The sequence below is a fragment of the Mesoplodon mirus genome (assembly GCF_964341445.2).
Source record: "Mesoplodon mirus genome assembly, chromosome: 8".
Lineage (NCBI taxonomy): Eukaryota > Metazoa > Chordata > Mammalia > Artiodactyla > Ziphiidae > Mesoplodon > Mesoplodon mirus.
In genome coordinates this window covers 428,543-450,373 of record NC_138984.1, presented here as the reverse complement: position 1 = coordinate 450,373, position 21,831 = coordinate 428,543, and the positions used below count along the sequence as shown (strand labels likewise).

At 43.7% G+C, this 21,831-nt stretch overlaps 1 protein-coding gene across 3 annotated transcripts in view; it reads left to right on the top strand.

The window, feature by feature from the left end:
• The window catches only part of SEPTIN2 (septin 2), a 33,797-nt gene that overhangs the window by 4,038 nt on the left and 7,928 nt on the right, over positions 1–21,831 (top strand). For 2 of the 3 annotated variants that reach the window (XM_082630645.1, XM_082630646.1), the window contains exons 2-11: positions 3,437–3,470; positions 5,115–5,235; positions 13,636–13,722; positions 14,471–14,594; positions 15,537–15,671; positions 15,843–15,960; positions 18,039–18,140; positions 18,542–18,687; positions 20,059–20,142; positions 21,002–21,059. In XM_082630645.1, the coding sequence (XP_082486771.1) occupies positions 3,437–3,470; positions 5,115–5,235; positions 13,636–13,722; positions 14,471–14,594; positions 15,537–15,671; positions 15,843–15,960; positions 18,039–18,140; positions 18,542–18,687; positions 20,059–20,142; positions 21,002–21,059 (1,009 nt within the window). The remainder of the gene's footprint in view (positions 1–3,436; positions 3,471–5,114; positions 5,236–13,635; positions 13,723–14,470; positions 14,595–15,536; positions 15,672–15,842; positions 15,961–18,038; positions 18,141–18,541; positions 18,688–20,058; positions 20,143–21,001; positions 21,060–21,831) is intronic. The other variant, XM_082630647.1, reaches the window with a different exon arrangement.

Genomic DNA, 21,831 nt, shown 5'->3' with positions numbered 1-21,831 from the left:
CATAAGTGAGACTGACCTGCAGCCAGCCAGCTTGCTTGCTCTTTCTTCTCCGTCTGGGTTTGTTGTTGGAGTTGTGCTGTCTTCATAAAATAACTTGGAGTGCTTTCCCTTTTTCTGTAGTGGCTTAAGTGACGCTGGCGTTATCTGTTCAGTTTTGGATGGACTTCAGATCTAGTTCTGTCCGGTCCTGGTCCCTTTCTTTTTTTTCTCCAATCTTTTTTTTTTTTTGCCCGCGACATGCAGCATGTGGGATCTTAGTTCCCTGACCAGGGGTCGAACCCGCACCCCCTGCATTGGCAGCACAGAGTCTTAAGCACGGGACCGCCAGGGAAGTCCTCATTGGTAACTCTTTCTTCACCTGTTCAGTGGGATTTGTTATAGTCAGGTTTTCAGTTCTTGCTTAAATTTTGGTAATTTACAGTGTCTAGGAAATCATCCATTTCTTCCAGATTTTCTAGTTTGTAGCCGTCTTTATACATGTGGTCTCCTGTGCCAGTGATTATATCTTCTTGTTTTTCCTCAAAGGAACTGGTGAGGAATTTGTTTTAGAGAACCAGCTTTTGGTTTTATTTATCCTTCTATTGAGTTATTTTCGGTGTTCTTTAATAGTGAAAATATGTAAAACCCAAATTTTCATCTGAGTCTATGAAACTTCACTGTGCCCCACTGATTTTGCTTTTATCTTCTTTCCATTGCTTTCTAGATAACTTATGGCTTTGCTTTTATCCCCCCTTGATCCAAGGGTTATCCAGGAGTGTTCTGAATAACTAGGAGTTCCTTTTTATCTTTGTTTTAACAGATCATGATCTGAGAACACTGACTGTAAAAATAACTTTGCATAAATTTTCTTCACAGCAGTTACATGATAAAGTGTTATCCTTTAGTCGCCTTTCTTTGTCTATTGACTCAACGTTCTCTATACCAGTTAATTCAGATGTGTCAGTGGTCTCAGACCTCTGCCCTTGCTCATACTGTGTGTACAGAGTCTGTCCAATTCCGAGAGAAGCTATCAAAGCCTCCCACTTGAATTGTATTTTTGTCAAGTTTACATAGTATTTTTTCTGGTCTTTGCTCTATGTATTTATCTGCTGTAAGTATTCATAGATACGGGTTTATGAATGGTTTATCTTTATAAATTGTTCCTTTTATCATGACCACACTTTCCTTAAATCCCAACCGGGTTGATATTAACAGTGTCTCTCCCTGTTCTTTTCTGTTTGCACTAGCTTGGTATCCCTTAGCCTGTCCCTTTGTTTTCAACATTTTTTTTAGCTACTTTGATTTAAGCATATTTCTTCCATGTAACATACCTTGGTTTTTTGCTGTTCTCCCTCCAACCCGGGCCCCCCCGCCAAACCTGTCTCCTCTTTTAAGGAGAAAATTTGCTTCTTTCACATTTACACTGGTGACTGATACTCTTGAATTTTTCTGTTTCTTTTCCATATTTTTACTGGGTTGATCAAGTTGCTGTTCCATACTTTTCTCTTAATTTGGAAGTAAGTTTTTTTTAATGGCTACCTTCCCTTCTTTTTTTCGTTATCAGACACTTACCTCTTTATTATTTAAAACAACGTGTCCGCTGCTGCTTCTGCCAGGACCATCTATCTACTTTCCAACTGACTGCTCCCTTCTCCCTTTTGGAAGTTTTACTTCTCTGCTGTCACTCCTGCCCCCAACTCTTAGGTTTTGCTGGGGAAGTTTAATATTTTAAATTCTGGACTATGAATAGCGTTCCCCTAGGATGTTCCTTCTATTCAAGAGATCTTAAGTCACTCGTGTAGTACACAGTCCCAGGTAAACTCTGGGATTGCTCTTCCTGGGAAATTTTTCTTTTGTTATTACTGTTTTCTTTTCCTCCATCTTCCCCTTTTACTTATGGGAACTCTTACTGTTAACAGGTAGATTTCCTAGATTTTGTCTCTGAGGCTGTCTTTTACCCATGATTTCTCTCCCTGCTGTTTGCCTTGTGCACTAAGATTTCTTATATTTGGTCTTCCATGTCACATTCTGAGTCTCTACTGTGACCTTTCATTTAGTTCAGCTACAGCAGTTTGGGTTTGAAAATCGTGGATTTTAGGTCCAGAAAGTTGTGTGGAATTACTGTGCTTGCATCTTCATCATAGCGATACTGTTTCTTGGTTCCAGGTGTTGTTTTCCTCCTCTTACAGCTTGGCTGTTGAGCTCATCTTGGAGGCAGGGGGACGAGGGCACACTCACATGGGCCTGTCACCGCTCGAGTCCTCACACCCAAGGTCTCTGTTCCCAGGCTCTTCCAGGGTTCACTGTATTCTTTTTGTTCCTTTCTGGTTCTTCCTTCTGAGGAGCCCTCCATCTTCTGCTTCTCTTGCTGCCTAGCGTTTCTGCTGTCCTGGAAGCTTGCCTTGATTCTGCTGCCTAGGTTGAAGCATTTTGGACAACCTAGATGGAGCTTTACCTGTCTCCTTGGTCAGAAGTGGTCCTTCCTTTGCACACGAGGCTGCACCCAGTACTCCTTCCCTGCCTTTAGTGATGATCTGTCATAGTAAGAAGCAGTTTACAGACTCCTCTCCCTCTTCCCTTCTCGTTCCTGCCAGACGGACGAGAGGGAGAACCAAGGCTGTATCCTTATCTTCTATGACGTCGTACCACAGGGTTAGAGTTACGAATGCTACTGCTGTCTTGACCTTGGTTAACCATTTTTTCAGAGGTGGTTTGGGAACATTTACATTCAAAAAGGAAACTTGGGGGCATGCAGTATTCAGGAATGTTTCAGTCTGGGGGAAATAAGGAGGCAAGAAAGTGAAAGAAGTTTTCTCATGAGTTTCTAAGCACCAGAAGGAATTAAATTTGACTGCATTCACATCTCTTGACTTTGTCACCAAAGGTTAGCCAGCAGACCCCGCATCTCCCGAGGCTTCCGAACTATCGTCACACTTCTCGAGCACTCAGGTGCCTTCAGTCCTTTTTCTTTTACTTGTAAGTGTAGTTGTGTTGCTCTGTGTGCCCCAGTGTCAAGGTCCAGTTCTCAGGAGTTCAGGAAGTCTCCAGCAGACAGCAGACAGATGGGCTCCGACAGGCACCCCTTCCTTGTACAAAGGTTTCAAAGAGAGAAAGGAAATTACATAATTCCAGAGGTTATGGGAATTTGTCTTCTTCTCCAGTTGCCCCCTAGTGCCTAACGTGTAATCAGTACTAAAAAAGGTACTGTTGAAGACATGGAACGTATATATGTATACATGTGTATAGATGGTCGCTTTCATTAGCTTAATTTTTTATATCTAATTTATATAATGAGGTGATAATTTCATCATTTCTGGGGAAGTATTTGACATAATGAGAAGCTGAGTGAGACAGAAGCTGTTGATGCCTCACGTAAGCCTTTTTACATATCATTTCATGTTAAATTAAATATGAATGTATATGTGTATGGATGTACATGTATTTTTCTCTTCTTTAGACAGATTGACAAAACTTCACTAAAGATGTCTAAGGTAAGAGATCACACTTCATGTATCTACAGTATAAGGAGAAACTGCTTTATGTTTTGAAACCTTTTATAATCAAGATTTTTATGATTCATTATTTTTATTATAACTGATATTTGATTCATTAAGCCAGAGTTCTAATTTAACAATCATCCTAAAACTGTGAGCTTTCTTTTTTCAGATTTTCAATTTGTTTCTAAAAACATTCATGACAATCCATTTAGCCTCCCTAGATCATTCCCAGCAGACCATTCAAATAATAATTTTAAAATTGTAATAATTCATCATGATGAAATTTATGGGGTTCTCAGACTTGATAAATCGGCTTACGTCAGCTCTTGAAAATTAGCCCAGAGCCTGGAAAGGAATTGGTTCTAAAAGACATGCTGAGAAAAGCAGAACTTGTAGTTAAAATTGCAAGATTATTATTTCTCTTTACTTTTATTTTAAGTCTTTGGGTGTTTCTTACTGTGATGCTCAGTCATAGTGATTTTCTTCCTTTTTTTTTTTTTTGCGGTACGCGGGCCTCTCACTGCTGTGGCCTCTCCCGTTGTGGAGCACAGGCTCCGGACGCGCAGGCTCAGCGGCCATGGCTCACGGGCCCAGCTGCTCCGCGGCATGTGGGATCTTCCCAGACCGGGGCACGAACCCGTGTCCCCTGCATCGGCAGGCGGACTCTCAACCACTGTGCCACCAGGGAAGCCCCCGATTTTCATTTTTTATACAACTATCAGTGTGGAACTTTGATAAGTGAAAAAGAAAATAAAAATTAGCCATAATTGCATTATTCAGAATAACTGCTTGGCGTTTTGTGAATATTCTTTTTGCCTGTGTGACTATATATTTACAAAAGGTAACCTTAAAGGAAATACTATTCTAAATCTTGCCTTGTACATTTAATAATCAATTGCTGTATCTTTTTTTATTTTTTCCCATTTTTAGTATATCACAGCCTAGATTTCACTGTTTTACTATACTTGCTTTTTTGAATCTCTTCGTGTCAGGTATCCATCTATCAAGGAATACTGACACTTCAGCGGCTTCTGCCGTGACCCCTTTCTCACTCTCAGTCTTCTTTCTCTTGGTCTGTGAAGCTAGATTCTCAGCATCCCACCTCTAAGTGGGCTGCCTCACCCTTGGTGGGGCTCGGTTCCATTGAGCTAGGAATGCAGCAAGAGACATGACTGTTTCCTGGCTACTTTTCACAAATGCACCACTCCTGATACACGAAGTCTTTACTTTGGAAGCTGTTCTTTAGCGAAGTTTGTTGAAAGAGACCACTGTAAGTGGGGCCTTACTTTGTACGTCTGACAGATCTTCCTTCAACTCTATAGACAATTTTTTAAGTTGAGATTTGAAATTGTACTAAGATGAACTAAGCATGTATCTTTTATGCATTGCTTAATTGCTTAACAGAAATGTTATTTTAGGTCAGCATGTAGGCATGAAATGATACTGATTGGGTTTTTCTTCTTTTTTAAATATTTTCAAATGAATACCATCAGTTTTCTGATAGCAGTGACTTTTTGGAAGTATCGATTTATGTGTATACTTTTTTGATTTGTGAGAACTAAGGATATGTGTGTTTGTCACAGGTTTAATAATTCCTTAAAAGCAACTAATAAGGTGTTTATTTGTTCTTTTTTTTAGCAACAACCAACTCAGTTTATAAATCCAGAAACTCCTGGCTATGTTGGATTTGCAAATCTTCCCAATCAAGTTCATCGAAAATCAGTGAAAAAAGGTTTTGAATTCACGCTAATGGTGGTTGGTAAGAAACTAACTTGTACTCTCAAGTTATTAAATATGTGCATATCTCCTTTTCCCAACCTGTGGAGTATAATAACATGACCTAAAAGTCACAGGGAAGATTCCTTTGTTGACGGAGTCAAATAACTTGGGATTTTGGAAAAAAAACTTCTTTAGAAAATTTTGCTGAAGTGCAGAATTATAATTTTTCTGTCATTTTCTTGCTTGTATGTAGTGAAAGTGTTTGCTCATTGTGACAGCTGGCCTCTGAAGCCCCCCCCCACCGCCCCCCAAATCCTTGCTGCCTGGTGTCCATGATGCTTTCTAGCCCCTTCCCCACTGAGCAGGGCTCACTCATGTAGCCAGTAGGACGTTGTGCAGATGAAGGTGTGTGCCATGGAGACCGGGTCATAGACACCGTGGCCTGTGCCTTGCCTTCTCTTGAATCAGTCACTGTCGGGACACCCCATAGAGAAGTCCTGCAAGGCAAGGCACTGAGGCCTGCCAGTAACCGTGTCAGTGACCATCTCAGAAATGTCCTCCAGCCCCAGTTAAGCCTGCTGGTGACCGCCATCCTGGCCAACAGCACTGTCACCACAGAGAGACCCTCAAGCCATAACTGCCCACCTTAGACACTCCCGAACTCCTGTCCCCATGAGTCCATGAGATGATAAATGTTTGTTGTTGGATTAGGCCTCTTGAATTTTACAGTAATTTGTTACACTTGAAAGATAACAAATACTTATAATTAACCAGAAGCATGTTTATTTAATACTCATAAAAAGAACTGTTCAACTTTTTCTGGTGGGTATATTTTAAACAAGGAACAACCCTTACTACACACACGTATTTTAAAATAAGTACTTAAAATCGTTTGAAATTGAGTGGTTACCTGAAATTTCTATTATATCAGATATATATTATCATGGATTATAGCATATATATTCTGTTTCAGTGTGTCCATAACAAACTTAACTTGATGAACTATTAATTCTGCTTACCACATCACATTTTATTTCATTCCTGATAATCGCAAAATTCTCCCCAAATGCTGAGGTAGCCACTGGAAAAGCTTGATGGGTGGTCATGCATGAGTGGGACAAACGATTGTTTTCTGGGATAAACAGTTCACAAATCTGAGATGAAAAAACTGTGGGACCCTAGGCCCAGAGAAGTGAATGGAGACATGTTTTAGGAGCACAATTACATGACGATGTTTTTTTTTGTTTTTTTTTTTTTTTGCGGTACGCAGGCCTCTCAGTGTTGTGGCCTCTCCCGTTGCAGAGCACAGGCTCCGGACATGCAGGCTCAGCGGCCATGGCTCACGGGCCCAGCCGCTCTGCGGCATGTGGGATCTTCCCAGACCAGGGCACAAACCCGTGTCCCCTGCATTGGCAGGCGGACTCTCAACCACTGCGCCACCAGGGAAGCCCCATGATGATGTTAATAATGCAAATTCCAGTTCCTAGTAGAAAAGAGAAATGCCGTGCAGTCTGTCACATGGTTACTTAAGTTAGAGCTTTAAAACCAGACAGTTACTTCTGGCCCTGATAGAATAACTCAGGGATTGACAAGCTCTTTCTGTAAAGGGTCAGATAGTAAATATTTAAGGCTTTGTGAGCCTTACAGCTTTTGGTGCAGCTGTTAGCTCCACTATCGTCGTGGGAACCAGCCATAGACGACCCATGAACAAACAGGCACAGCTGTCCCAGTGAGCTCTGTTTTGTTCATGTGGTAGAGGGCTAGATTTGCAGGAGAGCTGCAGTTTGCCAAACCCTGAAAAAGCTGTACCAGGCTAGTCCTCTTGACCTAAATAACCAGGAGGCTCGGCAAGATATATGAAACAGCCCTTTTAAGACATTGAACAGGCAATGCAGGACTTTGGTCCTTGAGAGAAGGAAAAAAAATTCTATGAACTATAAAGTTACTCCAGCTTTCTGCCATCCACCTTCCCTTTTCCCAGGGAGGAGTAAACCTAACACAGTTAGTCTCGGCTGAAGAATGAGACCACAGTTCGGGGAAGCTGAGGTCGCAGGCAGAGTTCCACAGAAGAGAACGACTTCGCACATCTGCACTGGGGGTCCTGTGGCACCATGGCTGAACAGTAACTTGTATATGGGTCGGGGAAGCCTCCATGAAGCCAGGCAAAATAGAACCACCAGGAAGGAGACTGCATGGATGGAGTTGGAGAGCTGGAAAGGGGTCAAGGAGACAATGGAATTCCAGCCGACCGGGGGGAAATCTTACTGAACACCCATGACATTCAGGAATGTCCTTGCTTAGGAGTAGGGCTAAACTCACATAAAGGCTGTTCTAAACCCTAACAAAGCTTATAAACGAACCTTGAAAGGATCAAGCTTCTTTACAAATGAATTACCTACTTGCCAGGACAAAAACACATCACTCATTAAAGAAGGACATTAAAATCTAGACACTTACAGTATAATCTTCACAATACTGAGCATCCAGTAAAAAGTTCCTGGATATGCAAAGAAGGGGGAAAAAATGGCCCATAACCAGGACAGAAATCAAGCAGTAGAAACAGATCCAGAAAAGAACAAAATGGAACTTTTAGAGATTAAAAAATGTATACAACGTCTGAGATGAAAATTTTTTTGATGGGCCTAACAGCAAATTGTATACTGCAGAAGAACGGGGGCAATAGAAAGCATCCAAACTAAAACACCAAGCAGAATAAATATAAAGAAAAGCACACCAGGGCATGTAATCAGATGGTGAAAACCACTGATAAATGGAAAAATCTTACAAGAAGCCAGAAAAAAAAACATTACATAGGGTCAGAGGTAAGAAGGACCACTGACTGCCCATCAGGAATAATGTAAGCCATGTGGAATGACAGTTTACAGTACTGAAATTACAAAACTATCAGCCTAGGATTCTGTGTTTGTCAAAAATAACCTTTAAAAATGAAGTTTAGAAAGAAGATAAAGACATCTTCAGATAAATAAGCGGAAAGAATTTATCAGTATCAGACGTATACCGTAAGGAAGATTAAATGAGGTTTTCAAGTTGGTGCAGAAGGGAGAGCACTGGAAATGGCAAATGTGTTGGTAAAAATAAGACTTCTTAATTTCTTTCAAAGATAATTGATAGTGTGTAACATGTAGGAATAAAATGAACAAGGATAGCACAGAGGACAGAGGGTGAGTAGAAGCGTGCGGCTATGAACTTCTTACGTTACGTGTGAGGTGACAGAACATTATTGAAAGGAAGATGCTGGGTTAATGGTTCACATTGTGAACTTAAGAGCATCCACTAGAAAAATAAAGATTTGGCTAAAAGCCAATAGCTTTGATAAAATAGAATACAAAAAAGTATTCAGGGGCTTCCCTGGTGGCGCAGTGGTTGAGAGTCCGCCTGCCGATGCAGGGGACACGGGTTCGTGCCCTGGTCTAGGAAGATCCCACATGCCGCAGAGCGGCTGGGCCCGTGAGCCATGGCCGCTGAGCCTGCGCGTCCAGAGCCTGTGCTCCGCAACGGGAGAGGCCACAGCAGTGAGAAGCCCGCGTAAAGCAAAAAAATATATAAATAAATAAATAGATAGATAAATAGATTAAAAAAAAACAAAGAATGGGACATTGTGGTGCAAGCCCCAGTCATAAAGCTGAAGTGGCTGAATTACTATCAGACAAAGCAGACTTTAGGTCTACTACCTGAATATTCCCAGAGAGGAAGAACTTTATATCATAACGAGAAAGGGATCTGTTCAAAACAACATCATCTAAAATGTGCATGACGCAGAGTCTGATGGGAGAAAGACAAATCTGTGAGGACAGGAGTTTTTAACACTCCTCGCAGTAGCGTATGAAGCAGATAGAAAGTCAGTAATGTTGTCGAATATTTAAGTTACGCTATCAAACAATACAGCCCAGCTGACATACAGAGCACCGTGCTGAACAGCTGCAGGATACCCGTTCTTTTAAGGCACGTGGAACATTCACCAGACATGTGCTGCATTATGAGAGTATTAGGCCAAGCACTGCCCTATTGCAAACGATGAGAAAAGTAGACTTAATTCCTCATGAGTCTAGACACAGACACCTTACTAAAATTGTAGCAACTGACTGAATACAGTCAGTTCTACTGTAACACAATATATGTGTGTTCCTAAAAAGCACCATGCAGGGAAAATAGGGACACAGTACTCAAAACCTTCCTCAGTGACATGTTAGGAACATAGTAAAAATGATCTCAGTTTCACACGTTAAATGGTTAAATGAAAATTACTCCACCAGATAAGCCACTGAACTGAAGTTTGTGAAAGTGGACATCAGGACGGTTGCAGCCTGTTTGTTACTGTGAGGCTGTGGAAGGAGGGCATCCGAGGATGGGGGGACAGTTGGGACACTGGAGGTGAGTGGCTGTGGCTTGTAATATGTCAGCTGGTAGCTGTGGTGTATGCCTTGGGAGGAGTGTTCCCTTTGTGGTTTGATTCTGCTGGGTAGACCTAGTTTCTCACCAGTGAAATCACACATAAGTAAATGCAACGTTTGTATTATGCTGAAATTGTTACATAATATATCAGTTGTGTTGGAACAAATTGTCACTTTCAAAGCAAGTGTCATGGCAGGCCTGACTGTGCATCCTAAATGAATGGGGTTGATCGCAGGAATGTGTGGTTTAACACTGGAGATCAGTCACTTTGGTTCTAAAGGGGAAATACCTATAGTTAGCATTACTCTTACTCATGAAAAACTTAGAGAAAGAAGTAAAATCTCTTTAATGGCAAATAACATGATTTGTGTATGTTAAAATCGTAAGAAAACTACAAAGCTGCTAGATCTAATAGGTAAAGTTTAGCAAGATTGCAGGTTCCGGTCAGTATACAAAAATCAACTTTATTTCTATAATTACCAGCAAGTAATTTAAAAATGAACTTAGAAATACAATATCAAGAACAATCACAATGATAAAATCTTTTTAAAAGACAGGACCATTTATAGTAATATAAAAGGTACATACTGCTTAGGGATAATATAACAAAATGTGGGGACTTCCCTGGCAGTCCAGTGGTTAAGAATCTGCCTTCCAATGCAAGGGATGCGGGTTCAATCCCTGGTCGGGGAACTAAGATCCCACATGCTGCGGGGCAGCTAAGCCCCGCGCACTGCAACTACCGAGCACTCGAACCGCAACAAAAAGATCCCGCATGCCACAGCTAAGACCCGGCGCAGCCAAAAATAAAAATAAAAATAAATATTTTTTTAAAGTATTAAACGTAAAAAAAATTTTTTAACAAAATGTAAGTCCAACACTGAAAACTTCAAAACACAGCTGAAAAAACCAAAGGAAAGCTGACTGAGTTGCGAGACCTCACCCGCTCGTGGAGTGGGGCTCTTCAGGTGTCCTGCCTCCCCAAGCACAGCAGTCTTTCTTTTTTTTTGCAGTATGCGGGCCTCTCACTGTTGTGGCCTCTCCCGTTGCGGAGCACAGGCTCCGGACGTGCAGGCTCAGCGGCCATGGCTCACGGGCCCAGCTGCTCCGTGGCATGTGGGATCTTCCCGGACCGGGGCACGAACCCGTGTCCCCTGCGTCGGCAGGCGGACTCTCAACCACTGCGCCACCAGGGAAGCCCCCACAGCAGTCTTTTGAAAAACAGGAATTAATGATCTGATTCTAAAGTGCAAATGTAAATACAGAGGGCCTAGAATATGACAGAACAATCTGATTTCCATCAAAATCCACAGCAGTGTGTAAGGTAGGCATGGAGATCAACTGCATAAAATGACAGCCCAGACCACATGTATATGGTCAGCTGATTTTTGAGTAAAGTGCCAAGGTAATTCAGCATGGGAAGGGGTTAGTCCTTTTACAAATAGTGCTCTAGCAATTGCGTGATTGTTTGGGAAAAAAGTAAAGTCTAGCCCCTCCTTCACACTGAGCATCAACAGTAAACTCAGGATGGATTGTTGACCTAGTTGGAAAGCTATAAAAAGTCTAGGAGAGAATTGCTTTAAAAACGTTTATGACTTTGGAGCACGCGGATTGCTTAGGACACGAAGAGCACTAGTCACAAAATAAAATAATACGTTGTGCTTCACTCAAGATTTGCCTTCTTCAAAAGGCACCAGTAAGAAGATAGGCCCTAAACTGAGAAAGTATTCACATCGTAGTATATGCGACACAGGACTTATATCTAGAATACAAAAGTTCTCACAGGCTTAGTAAGACACAAATGACCCAATTGCAAAAAGGGTCAAAAGATTTGAAGAGACATTTCACGGGAGGTAAACAGATGGGTGGTAAGCACACGATGACGTCCTCTTCAGTCATCAGGGAAACACGTGAAAAGCACCATGGGGCAGCCCCGCAGACCCGCCAGACCGGCTCAGGTGCTACGGGCAGGCAGTGCAGGTGTCAGCAGCGGAGCAGCTGGTGAGAAGGCAAAGTGTGCCCTTCCCTCGCACTTACACACGCACCCTGTGACTCAGCGGTCCCCTCCTAGGTGTTTACCCCAGAGAAGCGGTAGCACGTCCCAGAGGGGGTGTGAATGCCCGAAGCCAGTGTTCTGGACACAGCTCAGGTGTCTGTCCAGCAGCAGGTTGTGTTGTATCCACACGACGGGACGTTGCTTGGCAGTGCAGAGAAACGGGCTGTCGGTAGGGGCAGCAGCAGCGACCAGCCTCAGAGGCTAATTAGTTGTGTGCTGAGCCAGAGCTGCCAGACGCAGCGGAGAGGGTGTGCTGTTCGGTTTGCGTTAATAGTTTTGGATGGTGATGGATTTACACGTCCACACCTTCATTCGCGTCTTGTTTCCCCCATCTAAAGGCCCCTATTTGGGACACTCCCAGCTGGGATAGAGATACTAGTGAAAAGTATTAGAGCAAAGCTAGGTGTGCTCAGAGATTCAGCCCAAGGGTGGCAACATGTTCTGAGTTAATAAGCAAATCATTTGTAGATGTTACCCAAAAGCTATTCCAAGTGAAATAATCACTTATACCCTTAAAATTAAGATTCATAATTTAGAATCAGCCATCTCCACTCAGACACCTTTGCTCAGCTGTCTTCTGGCCTTGGTCGCTTTTCAGCTGTATTAGTCACAGCTCTCACCATTCAGTCGGTGACAGAGTGGCTTTGCCTGTCATCTTCCCCTGCTGGACTGCCAGACTCCATGGGAGCAGGGACTCACCCATCCTGTTGTCTGCTGTGTCCCCGCACCTACACCTGTGCCTGGCACTCGGGGAGAGGACTTGGCACATCCTGGTGAAGTCCCCTGCAAGTGTAGTGAACGTGTAAAAGGGCGTTGCTGGACACTTTATTAAAAGGACAACTTGCTGGGATAGTGTGTATTTAGTCATATTCTTACTCTCTTATATTTGGACATGTTCAAAATGTAATTCTGTTTTTGTCCTTTTAATGTTCCTTTTCATCTATGAAAATTGCAGTCTAGTTGAAGTGCAGTCCTAATTGTGTATGTCTACAAATTTCAGATTCAGTCTTCTTGATTTTCCCAGAGGTAATTTTTAAATCAGATGTATGCTCCTTCCACAGGCTGTGCAGGCACTTAGCAGAAAGGGGGTCGCACCGAGGTGCCCAGGGGACAGTCGGACCAATACATGCAAACTTAAGCCTTAGATGATGACCTCCAGTAAAGTGTTGGAATCTGTTCATGCTTCCTTGGAATAGAAATTTTAATTTTTGGTATTTTGCATCTTCTTTGAAGTTAAACTTCAAATATTCATAATACGTGATACACAGTGGTTTAAGTGGAATTTTTAACTCGTTAAATGCTTGAGTGGCTATGTGCTGCCCGAATTGGTCGCGTTATACTCAGCAAAGTGAGCAGGAAGTTGCCTGACGTACGATGGTTGCCAGCGGTGGGATGTGGGGCTGTGAGTGAAACAGGAAGAGGGCAGAGGGCCTGCTCCTGCCTTGTTGTCACAGGGGAGATGGCAGACCAGTTGTGCGCAAGGGTTAGCTGTCCATCCGTCCTCCGTGCCCTGATGCCACAGCTTGGGAAGCTGGGTGTTGTTGACGTGTGTGTGTGTTCAGTTCTCTGAAACATGATGAGTTTAAGGGTTAGTGGAGCCCATACCTGAAAACCTACTGTGCATTCCTTTTCTCAAAAAATAAAAACCCACCTCAAGTCCATTCCACATACTTGGGAAGAGGTCACAATGTGTTTATGATCTTAACGGATTCTGGAGCCTCACAGACCTGGATTCCAGTTGAGGCCTTGCTCTGGACAGCACTCTGAGCACACAGGCTACTGACCTTGGAGCCTCTATTCCCCCATCAGTGGGACCGGAAGGGTTGTGCCATTTTCACAGTCGTCACATGGGATGCAGAGACAGATGTTTGTGAGGCACTTAGTCCAGGTCCAGGCCTCATGTAAACACTCCGCAGATTTGACTGTGTCACACATAAAACATCACGACATCAATTTCCTTTTTGTTTCAAGGTGAATCAGGTCTCGGAAAATCAACTCTCATAAACAGCCTCTTCCTGACTGACCTCTACCCAGAAAGAGTCATACCTGGAGCCGCAGGTACAGAAGTTTCCACGCTGCACTACGTGAAAGCTGCTACAGAGTGCATAATTAGTATTTTGTGCCTTAGCTTTGTGTTTTGTTTGTTTTTGTTTGGCTCTAGACACAAGGAGAACATCAGTCAGGTAGGGAAAGGTGTGCTGCACCTGACGTCCTTGGATCTCGATTATACACACTCAGACCATGTACCATGGTCCATCTTCTCCAAGCTTGTTTTCTTTGTCTACAAAGTGTAATAGTTCCTGCCTTTGTTGTATGTTTGATGGGAGGATCAGTGTTCTCATGAAAAAACCGGCATACACAGAAGATTTCTGTGGGCATAGGTGTCATCTGACCTCTTCCCCTAGGTGTTAGCGTCCAGCACTGGACACTGGGCTTCGTGAGGCTTGTTGAGTGAATGAACTGTGCATACATCAGTCTGGGACTTGGGCCACCACAACACGACTGCAGCCCTTGGACAGTTTTTAAATGAATTCATTAATTGTTCCTTTTGTCCCAGGAATCAGAAATTACAATTTTCAACTCCCAAGCAGCCCTTTAATCCTAGCTGCGATGTTTCCCTTGCTGACCCTGGGTCATTTTTACACAGTCCTCATGTTACCTTCTGAGAACTGTCCTTAAAGAGAGATAGTGAACTTCTGAGTCATTTGTTTAATAATAAGAAAGTAACAGGTAATTTCTCATTTTTGCAAACTGGCTCTATTTTAAGGTACGTTCTCTTATTAAGTTTGCTGCTTCTTTTTTTTAGAGAAAATTGAAAGAACTGTCCAAATTGAGGCTTCAACTGTTGAGATTGAAGAGCGAGGAGTCAAGCTGCGGCTGACCGTGGTGGACACACCAGGCTACGGGGACGCCATCAACTGCAGGGATTGGTACGTGCCCCAGAGCCCCGCCGGTGACGAGGCCGTGTGCCTGCTTATGTTTGTTTCCACATATTTCAGTCTGTAATGTTAATGACTGATTGCTGGGTTTGGGGTAGCTGTGTATAATAAAACAATGAGACAATTTAAATCATTTTAATTATGGCATTTTAAATGAGGAATTTCACAGGGAATGAGTATTTTTTTCTGTAAGAGCATTCTAGTGAGATCTGATATCACAAAGCCAACCATACAGCAAATGCTAGAATAAATAAAGCACCTTGATTTGGACCATGGCCAGTGGACAAGATATGGTAGTACAGCCTTTCTCTTTTCCATATTCAAGAAGATGAAATCTCTTAAGAGACTTGCTCAAGAGCTAGTGTCTGTGACTGGCTGCTTGTTGGCACCATTTGCACAAGTAAAGAAACCCAGAAGCAGAATGTAAGAGCAGTCTGTCCCCTGTACCTTGCAGAGAATACGCCTTCATTGTACAAACTCTCCTGGTTCTAATCCCCGTAAACATAAAGCACCAACTTTCCAGCACTAATGAGAGGAGGGAAGGAAGGAGGAGAAGGCTTTCTTGTGTCTTTCTCCTTCACCGGGGGTTTCTCCCTTCCTTCCGCAGGCACCCCTCAGCTCCCCTGTCCTTGACCCGTGTTCCGCTCCCACGCTGCCCCGACTGACTGTCTTCAGTCAGTCAGCTCAGCCTCTTTGTAACCTATCCCATCCAGGCTTTTGACCTTCAACACTTAAGGAAATGATTCTTAGCACAGTTTCCGAAAGCCTCCATCTTGCCAAACCTAGGAGTCGGTTTTCTGTTCCCATCTTACAGTTGAATTATTAAATCACGCCTGCTGGAGAGGCAGGGGGTAGAACAGCTCGTTTTGCCTTTGAAGTTTGAGACAGCTGCCTCTTGCATCCTGTGATTACTCGTATTTGTGTCTCTCTCAGCTTTAAGACAATCATCTCCTACATCGATGAGCAGTTTGAACGGTACCTGCACGATGAGAGTGGTCTGAACAGAAGGCACATCGTCGATAACAGGGTGCACTGTTGCTTTTACTTTATTTCCCCCTTCGGACATGGGTAAGTAAGCATTTACCATGGAAACCTGGTGTGTAGATTAAGATTTCGTGTTTACTGTGTGGGTTTCCAACTTTCCTCCAAGCTGCATATTTTATTATAAGAATTGGGGTAATTTTGAGAGAAAAAAGTTCAGTGTGGTCTCCTTATTCTTCCCTTAAACATGACTTTTAGACTTAAGCCCTTGGATGTGGCGTTTATGAAGGCGATACACAACAAGGTGAACATCGTGCCTGTCATCGCGAAAGCCGACACGCTCACGCTGAAGGAGCGGGAGCGCCTGAAGAAGAGGGTGCGTGCTGGGCTCACCGGGCGGCCGGGCCAGAGCGGGGGCAGGTGGGGGCGGGGCGGGGAGTCCGGCGGTGGGTTGGGACAGTCCGTGGCTGGCACAGAGCGGGCCTCACTGACGTCCGTGCTGTCAGCGTCGGTGCGCCTCTGTCGTCTCACGACTGCGTAAGTCAGACGAATTCTTAGAAAGGAACTGATGTGCGTTTATGTTTTTGAAAGAGGGCTGCGTTTCCCTCAAAACAAGTTTGTAGCCGTTTGCGGCCCCCGAAGCAGAGTGTGAGCTTGCTCCTCTGTGGCCCTGAAGCAGCTCTGGATGTGCTCCCGGCATTTGTAGGGTCCCTTCTGAGAGATGGGAAACGGCACCTCGTTGCAATTTGCGTTTGCCTGGTTGCTGGTGCGAGTATCTGTCATGGTGCTTGAAGCCCGTTGCTGTGTTCTCTGGGGTTTTAGAGCCTTGCTGCTCTTTATTGCATTTTTATTGACTTACAGATATTCGTATATTTTTAGACATTGACTGTCACGTTGCAGATTATTTCACCTAGTTAGACTTTTGTGTTATTTCATGTTTCTCTTGATGTCTTCTGCCATAAGCGGAGTTTTAAAATTATATGGACTCATGTTTGTCAGCCTTTTCCTTTATTGTCTCAAGTGTCTGCTAGTTTTTTAGGAAATATTCAGGCCCTTGGAAGAGTCCCTGAAAGCTTAGGCATTTTTATGCTTGACAGTAAGTGTTTCGGCAATTTACACTTAAGGGAACTTCACCTTTTATAGGATGTTACATTGCATTTCGGACAGGGAGGAGGGGCAGCTGTCAGGGTTAGGAGGCTTTATACCCACCTCTGATCCTGTGTCCACAATTCTTCGGGCTCAACTTCAAAGGCTGAAATGAATGAAATCGTGGGCCTTTGCAGTCCCTCTCTTTATCTGGTTTCTTCCCTGTACCTGTGCTCCTCCTTCCCAGTCTAAGAACGTCTGCCCACCTCCCTGGCTCTGAGAATGGTCCCGTAGCTCTTGCAGTCGCCCACAGTGAGGAGGTGTGATTATTTTTGACCCACCACTTTCTTGCTGCAGAGTGGGGAGCAGGCAGGGCAGGGTCACGCTCACCGCTCAGCCTCTCCATCTCGTTGGGGAACAAGCAGTTAGGAACAGACTAAGGCCAGCTTGCATGGGGGAGAGGGTGCGGGGAGGAGGGCCTTCTCTTAAATCCCAACTTAGTGCGGACAGTGGGTTCGTCCAAGATCTTTGACCACGCAGGGCCCTTAGGTCACGTTAAGGAGGAAAAAACTGGGGAGCAGGTTTGAAGTAGGGGTGCTTCCTGCTGACTTGGCTTGTGTTCTCCCTTCCCTTGGCGGTCCAGACTCTGGCGTGAGAGTAAAAGCAGAGCCCCAACCTCGCATCTGATGGAGCACCAACATTGGGGGCTTGGGGGCTGGCTGCTTAGTAGACTGGCTGGTGAATGCCTGCTTACTTCAACTCCAGCCCAGTTTCTCTTTCCCTCTAGGCTACTCTACTACTTGGTTGATGGTTCAGACTGTGAGGTTACACTGCTGACCACTTTTTTCCTATTGAATAAAATCCAGACCCTTAGATCCTTCACCTAGTGGCATTCAGGGAACTGTCCACCTCAGTTATTTCTTTGTCCTGTCCAACTGGGTGTCTTAACCTTCCAGCCATCCTGGATTTCTTGTGATTCCCAAGACACAACCCTTGCTTGCGTCCTCCCCTCCATGCCTTTGAGGAGATGTTCCCTCTGGGCGCACCTCCCTTCTCTACCTGCAGGACTCCTTCCAGAGGCTGGTTGTGGTGTGGTCTCCTTTTACCTGCTGTACCGGGACTGTTGTTAGTCTGCTGCTTTGTGCAGTGAAGGTGGTGATACGTTGTTGTTGTTATTCTGGACAGAGGGTCCCTCAGTGCAAGCACGAATACCTTTTTAGCAGTTTGTAAAATCATTTGAAAATGATTTTAATCAATATGATTATTGACATTTGGATAATTCTGACATACTTCTAATATGATGCGTTAGACTTGACTGAAATAGTATGCAGTTTGCTACAGTTGCTCCTGATTTGGTCTTTCTCTCAGATTCTGGATGAAATTGAAGAACATAACATCAAAATCTATCACTTACCTGATGCAGAGTCAGATGAAGATGAAGATTTTAAAGAGCAGACTAGACTTCTCAAGGTAGGAGCTTTGTCTCCAAGTACACGGTGTAACTAACTCCTTTTTCCTGTAGTCAGTGCATTTAAAATGGAAAGAGCTGGCAAAGCACACAGTCTTAGAAGGCTTGGCCTCTGAGGTTGCCAGGTAGATTTGGTCACAGTAATAGTTTTGCTCTAAAGATATTCTGGCATAGCTGTCACCTGAGGCTTAGAAATCTTACTGCAGGTTTAGTTTGATTTCATACAGTTTGTCCCATGTGGAAAAGAACTGCCACTTGCAAGTAAAATATGTGTACCATTGGCTTTCCAAGTGAGCCTTGTAGTTGGCAGCAGTGTGTTCATTCTGTGCTCACGTTCCTGTGTTTGCAGTGAAAGTTGGGGTTCCCTGTGTGGAGCCAGTCTACCCCGTGTGTCTGTTTCTAGGCCAGTATCCCATTCTCTGTGGTTGGATCCAATCAGCTGATTGAAGCCAAAGGCAAGAAAGTCAGAGGCCGCCTCTACCCGTGGGGCGTCGTGGAGGTGGAGAACCCAGAGCACAACGACTTCCTGAAACTGAGGACGATGCTCATGTAAGGCGCGCATGCGTTCCCACTGGCTTGGAGAGCAGAGCTTTCGAGGGGTGGGTGTGCATGGGGCCTGCGAGCCACACCGGCTCCGTTGTGCTCCTGCAGCGGGGCTATCCCAGCTTGGTGCGGAAGGCCCTCCCCTCTCTGGGACTGTAGCAGACTAGCCTCTTCCACCTGGGGCCTGTAGCTTAATATACTCTCCTTCCTAATCTCAAAGACCTTTTTGATGCTAAGAGTAGACTAGACCTCACCTGTGGTGTGGCTGCACCACGCACAGGACACCTCTTGCTCTGGCGAGGAATTGGACAGCTTCGCTGCTTGGGGCCCTGAGAGCCTTCTCCAGCCACCGCTGAAATGCAGCGTGCCCATCAGCCTCAGGCTCTCAGACGAGGTGGCCCCGGTTAGCCTTGAGGTTCTCCAGTCGGTTCTTAGCAGCTAGAACAGACCTGACTACAAAAGCAGACTTTTTTTCCTCTAAAAATAAATTGTACATTTAGTAACAAACATGCGTTGCTGTTGCCCTTGAATAAAGAGGCTAAAAGAAAGAGTGTTGCTAAAATCTAACCCTCTTTCATCAGAATTTTGAGATCAAAGAACGGCTGGTCCAGACAAATTTTGAAGAACTAAAAATTGCTCTACAGGCCACGTAGGTCTCACTTGGTTTAGGAATTTTTGGTGAATTAAAATCACTAAAAATACCATTAAAATTGGCATTCAAGTTATGTCATGTAATTCAGTCACCATGTCAGGTGTGAAAGTGCACCCAGGCCCTCCAGGGACAGGCCCTTGACTGTCATGATCCTGTCTCAGAGCTGAGTGCTTAAGTATCTGGAAAAGCTGGGCCGAAGCTATGAATGTTTTCCAAGACGATTAGAAGATGCAAAGTGCTGTTTCTATCTCGTCCAGAAGATTAGTACTTTGATTTATGGTCTTCTCCACAGGTGACACTAATAGGCTCTTTGTGACATACACGTTAAGCTTAAGGAGTCACAAATGTTTGAATTGCTTGTTTTTCGTAAGTTCTTCTAGAAAAGTGTGCTCTGTTTCAGACATTGTTTAACTAAACAATCTCCTAAAGCCTCTGTGCCTCTCCTTCTGTCCACTGTGGTGATCTCATGCAAAGCGTGGTGCTTGTGGCGGAGACCCTGTGGCCCAGCTGGGTGTGTCTGTGCGTTGTTTATCATGGTAGCAAACAGATGCGCCTCTGTAGATGTTTCCACAGCCTCATTCCCTTATCCCGAAATTCCAGCAACTTTGTGTACTGTTTACCAAGTAATCTGGGGTCTTAGTTCCTGGTGTGTGTGTTCTGTGTCCTTGATTGGGTGTTTTTTCCATGTGAATGGCATAGCCCTGGTACATCCTTTTCTCTTTCAGCACTCACATGCAAGATCTCCAAGAGGTGACCCAGGACCTTCACTATGAAAACTTCCGATCCGAGAGGCTCAAAAGAGGCGGCAGGTTGTTGCCCCAAGTCATGCTGTCCCCTCGGTCCATATTTGGTCACCTCGAGTCATGCTGTCCCCCTCTCCTCTGTGTGTCTGGCTCAGCCTTGACCACTAAGCATCACCATTTGGTTTCCTACTCAGAAGCTATTGGGAGATACTTGTTGCTAATTTAATCACATCGTGGGGTTGGGGTTTGTTTTTGTTTTGGGTGGGTTTTTTTTGTTATGCCTGTTAAAAGATATCTTTAACTGTTGCATATCAAGAACAGCTCTAGATGGAAAGGCCAAAGACTTGTGTTGGATCCTGTTTCAACACAAGGTCCTTCGTACATACGTATGAGGTACACTTTAGAGTCTGCTTTATGGTGTTACTAATTTGGGGACCAGATGTGAAGAAAGGACTTAGAGGCAGCAAGAACATTCCCAGTCTGAGGAATACAGCCAGGCTGTGGTACCAAGGGAGTGGGCCCACGTGGAGCCATGTCTTCGAGGGCTCAGAGGGCCTCCTGCGCCGGCTTCTCCGCTTGGACACTCACATCCTGTTCCTTTTTTAAGTACGATTGTTGTAGTCTTTGTTCATAACTTATCTTAGAAGAGTATTCTTCAGATAATACCTACTGCTTTTTGGGTAAAGTCGAAAGTGCCACACCCCAGCTTAGAGTAAGAAAGAGGTCTTGAATTTTCCATTTCGTATTGCATTTTTCATCATTTTCTTATTCATGTCGTTAATCAGAAAAATGATAAATTTATGCAATTTTCAGTAGATATATTTCTCAGAAATATAAAATGAAATTTTACTTTGAGCATCTGTCATGAGAAATGACCAACTATATTTGCCGTAATATTATAATTGTAGTTTTTTTCACCTCTTAGAAAAGTGGAAAATGAGGACATGAATAAAGACCAGATCTTGCTGGAAAAGGAAGCTGAGGTAAGTAGAAAAGTACTTTTTCTGTTTTTGAGTCTACTGTTTAGTGTATACCTAAAAATATTATTTGTAGTTCATATAGTTTTTTTTCTTGTTTTTTTGAAAAGGAACATACTATATATAACTAATCTGTTTTATATATATATCTGCACATGATAATATGCATATATATACGTAAGAATGTATATTGGTTTACATATATTATCTTATTTAATACCCAACAGCAATTTAGTGGGAAAAGTTGGAAATAGTAAGAATTCAGTAACATGACTGGTTTTTGTAAGATGTTTAAAAATCAGCAGTTTTCCCGTACACAGACAATGAAAATATAATGAAAGAAGCTCATTCACCATCATTAATAAAAACGTAAGAAATACGTAGGGCTTATATAGGGGAAGAAACTAGAAAAAGCTCTACTGAAAACTGCTTTCAAAATTTGAGTAGACACAAAGCTTTGTAGGTAGGATGCTCAGTGTGAGGACCACAGCTCTCTAACGCAATTCCCACAGAATTCTGTGTGTTTGCTTAGTTCTTCGTTTTAGCAAGAACTTGAAGTAATTCCATTTGTCCTGAAGGCTAAGCATTGGGAAACACAGGAAGCTCTATAAAAAGCAGACTAACGAAAAGAGGCTTGCTTTATTGGTTACGGAAACGTCAAAAGGTGGTCGTCCAGAGTTTGGTACAGGCGGGTTAGGCTGATTAAATGCAGGTCGGGGTTTCCCTGGTGGCGCAGTGGTTGAGAATCCGCCTGCCAGTGCAGGGGACACAGGTTTGA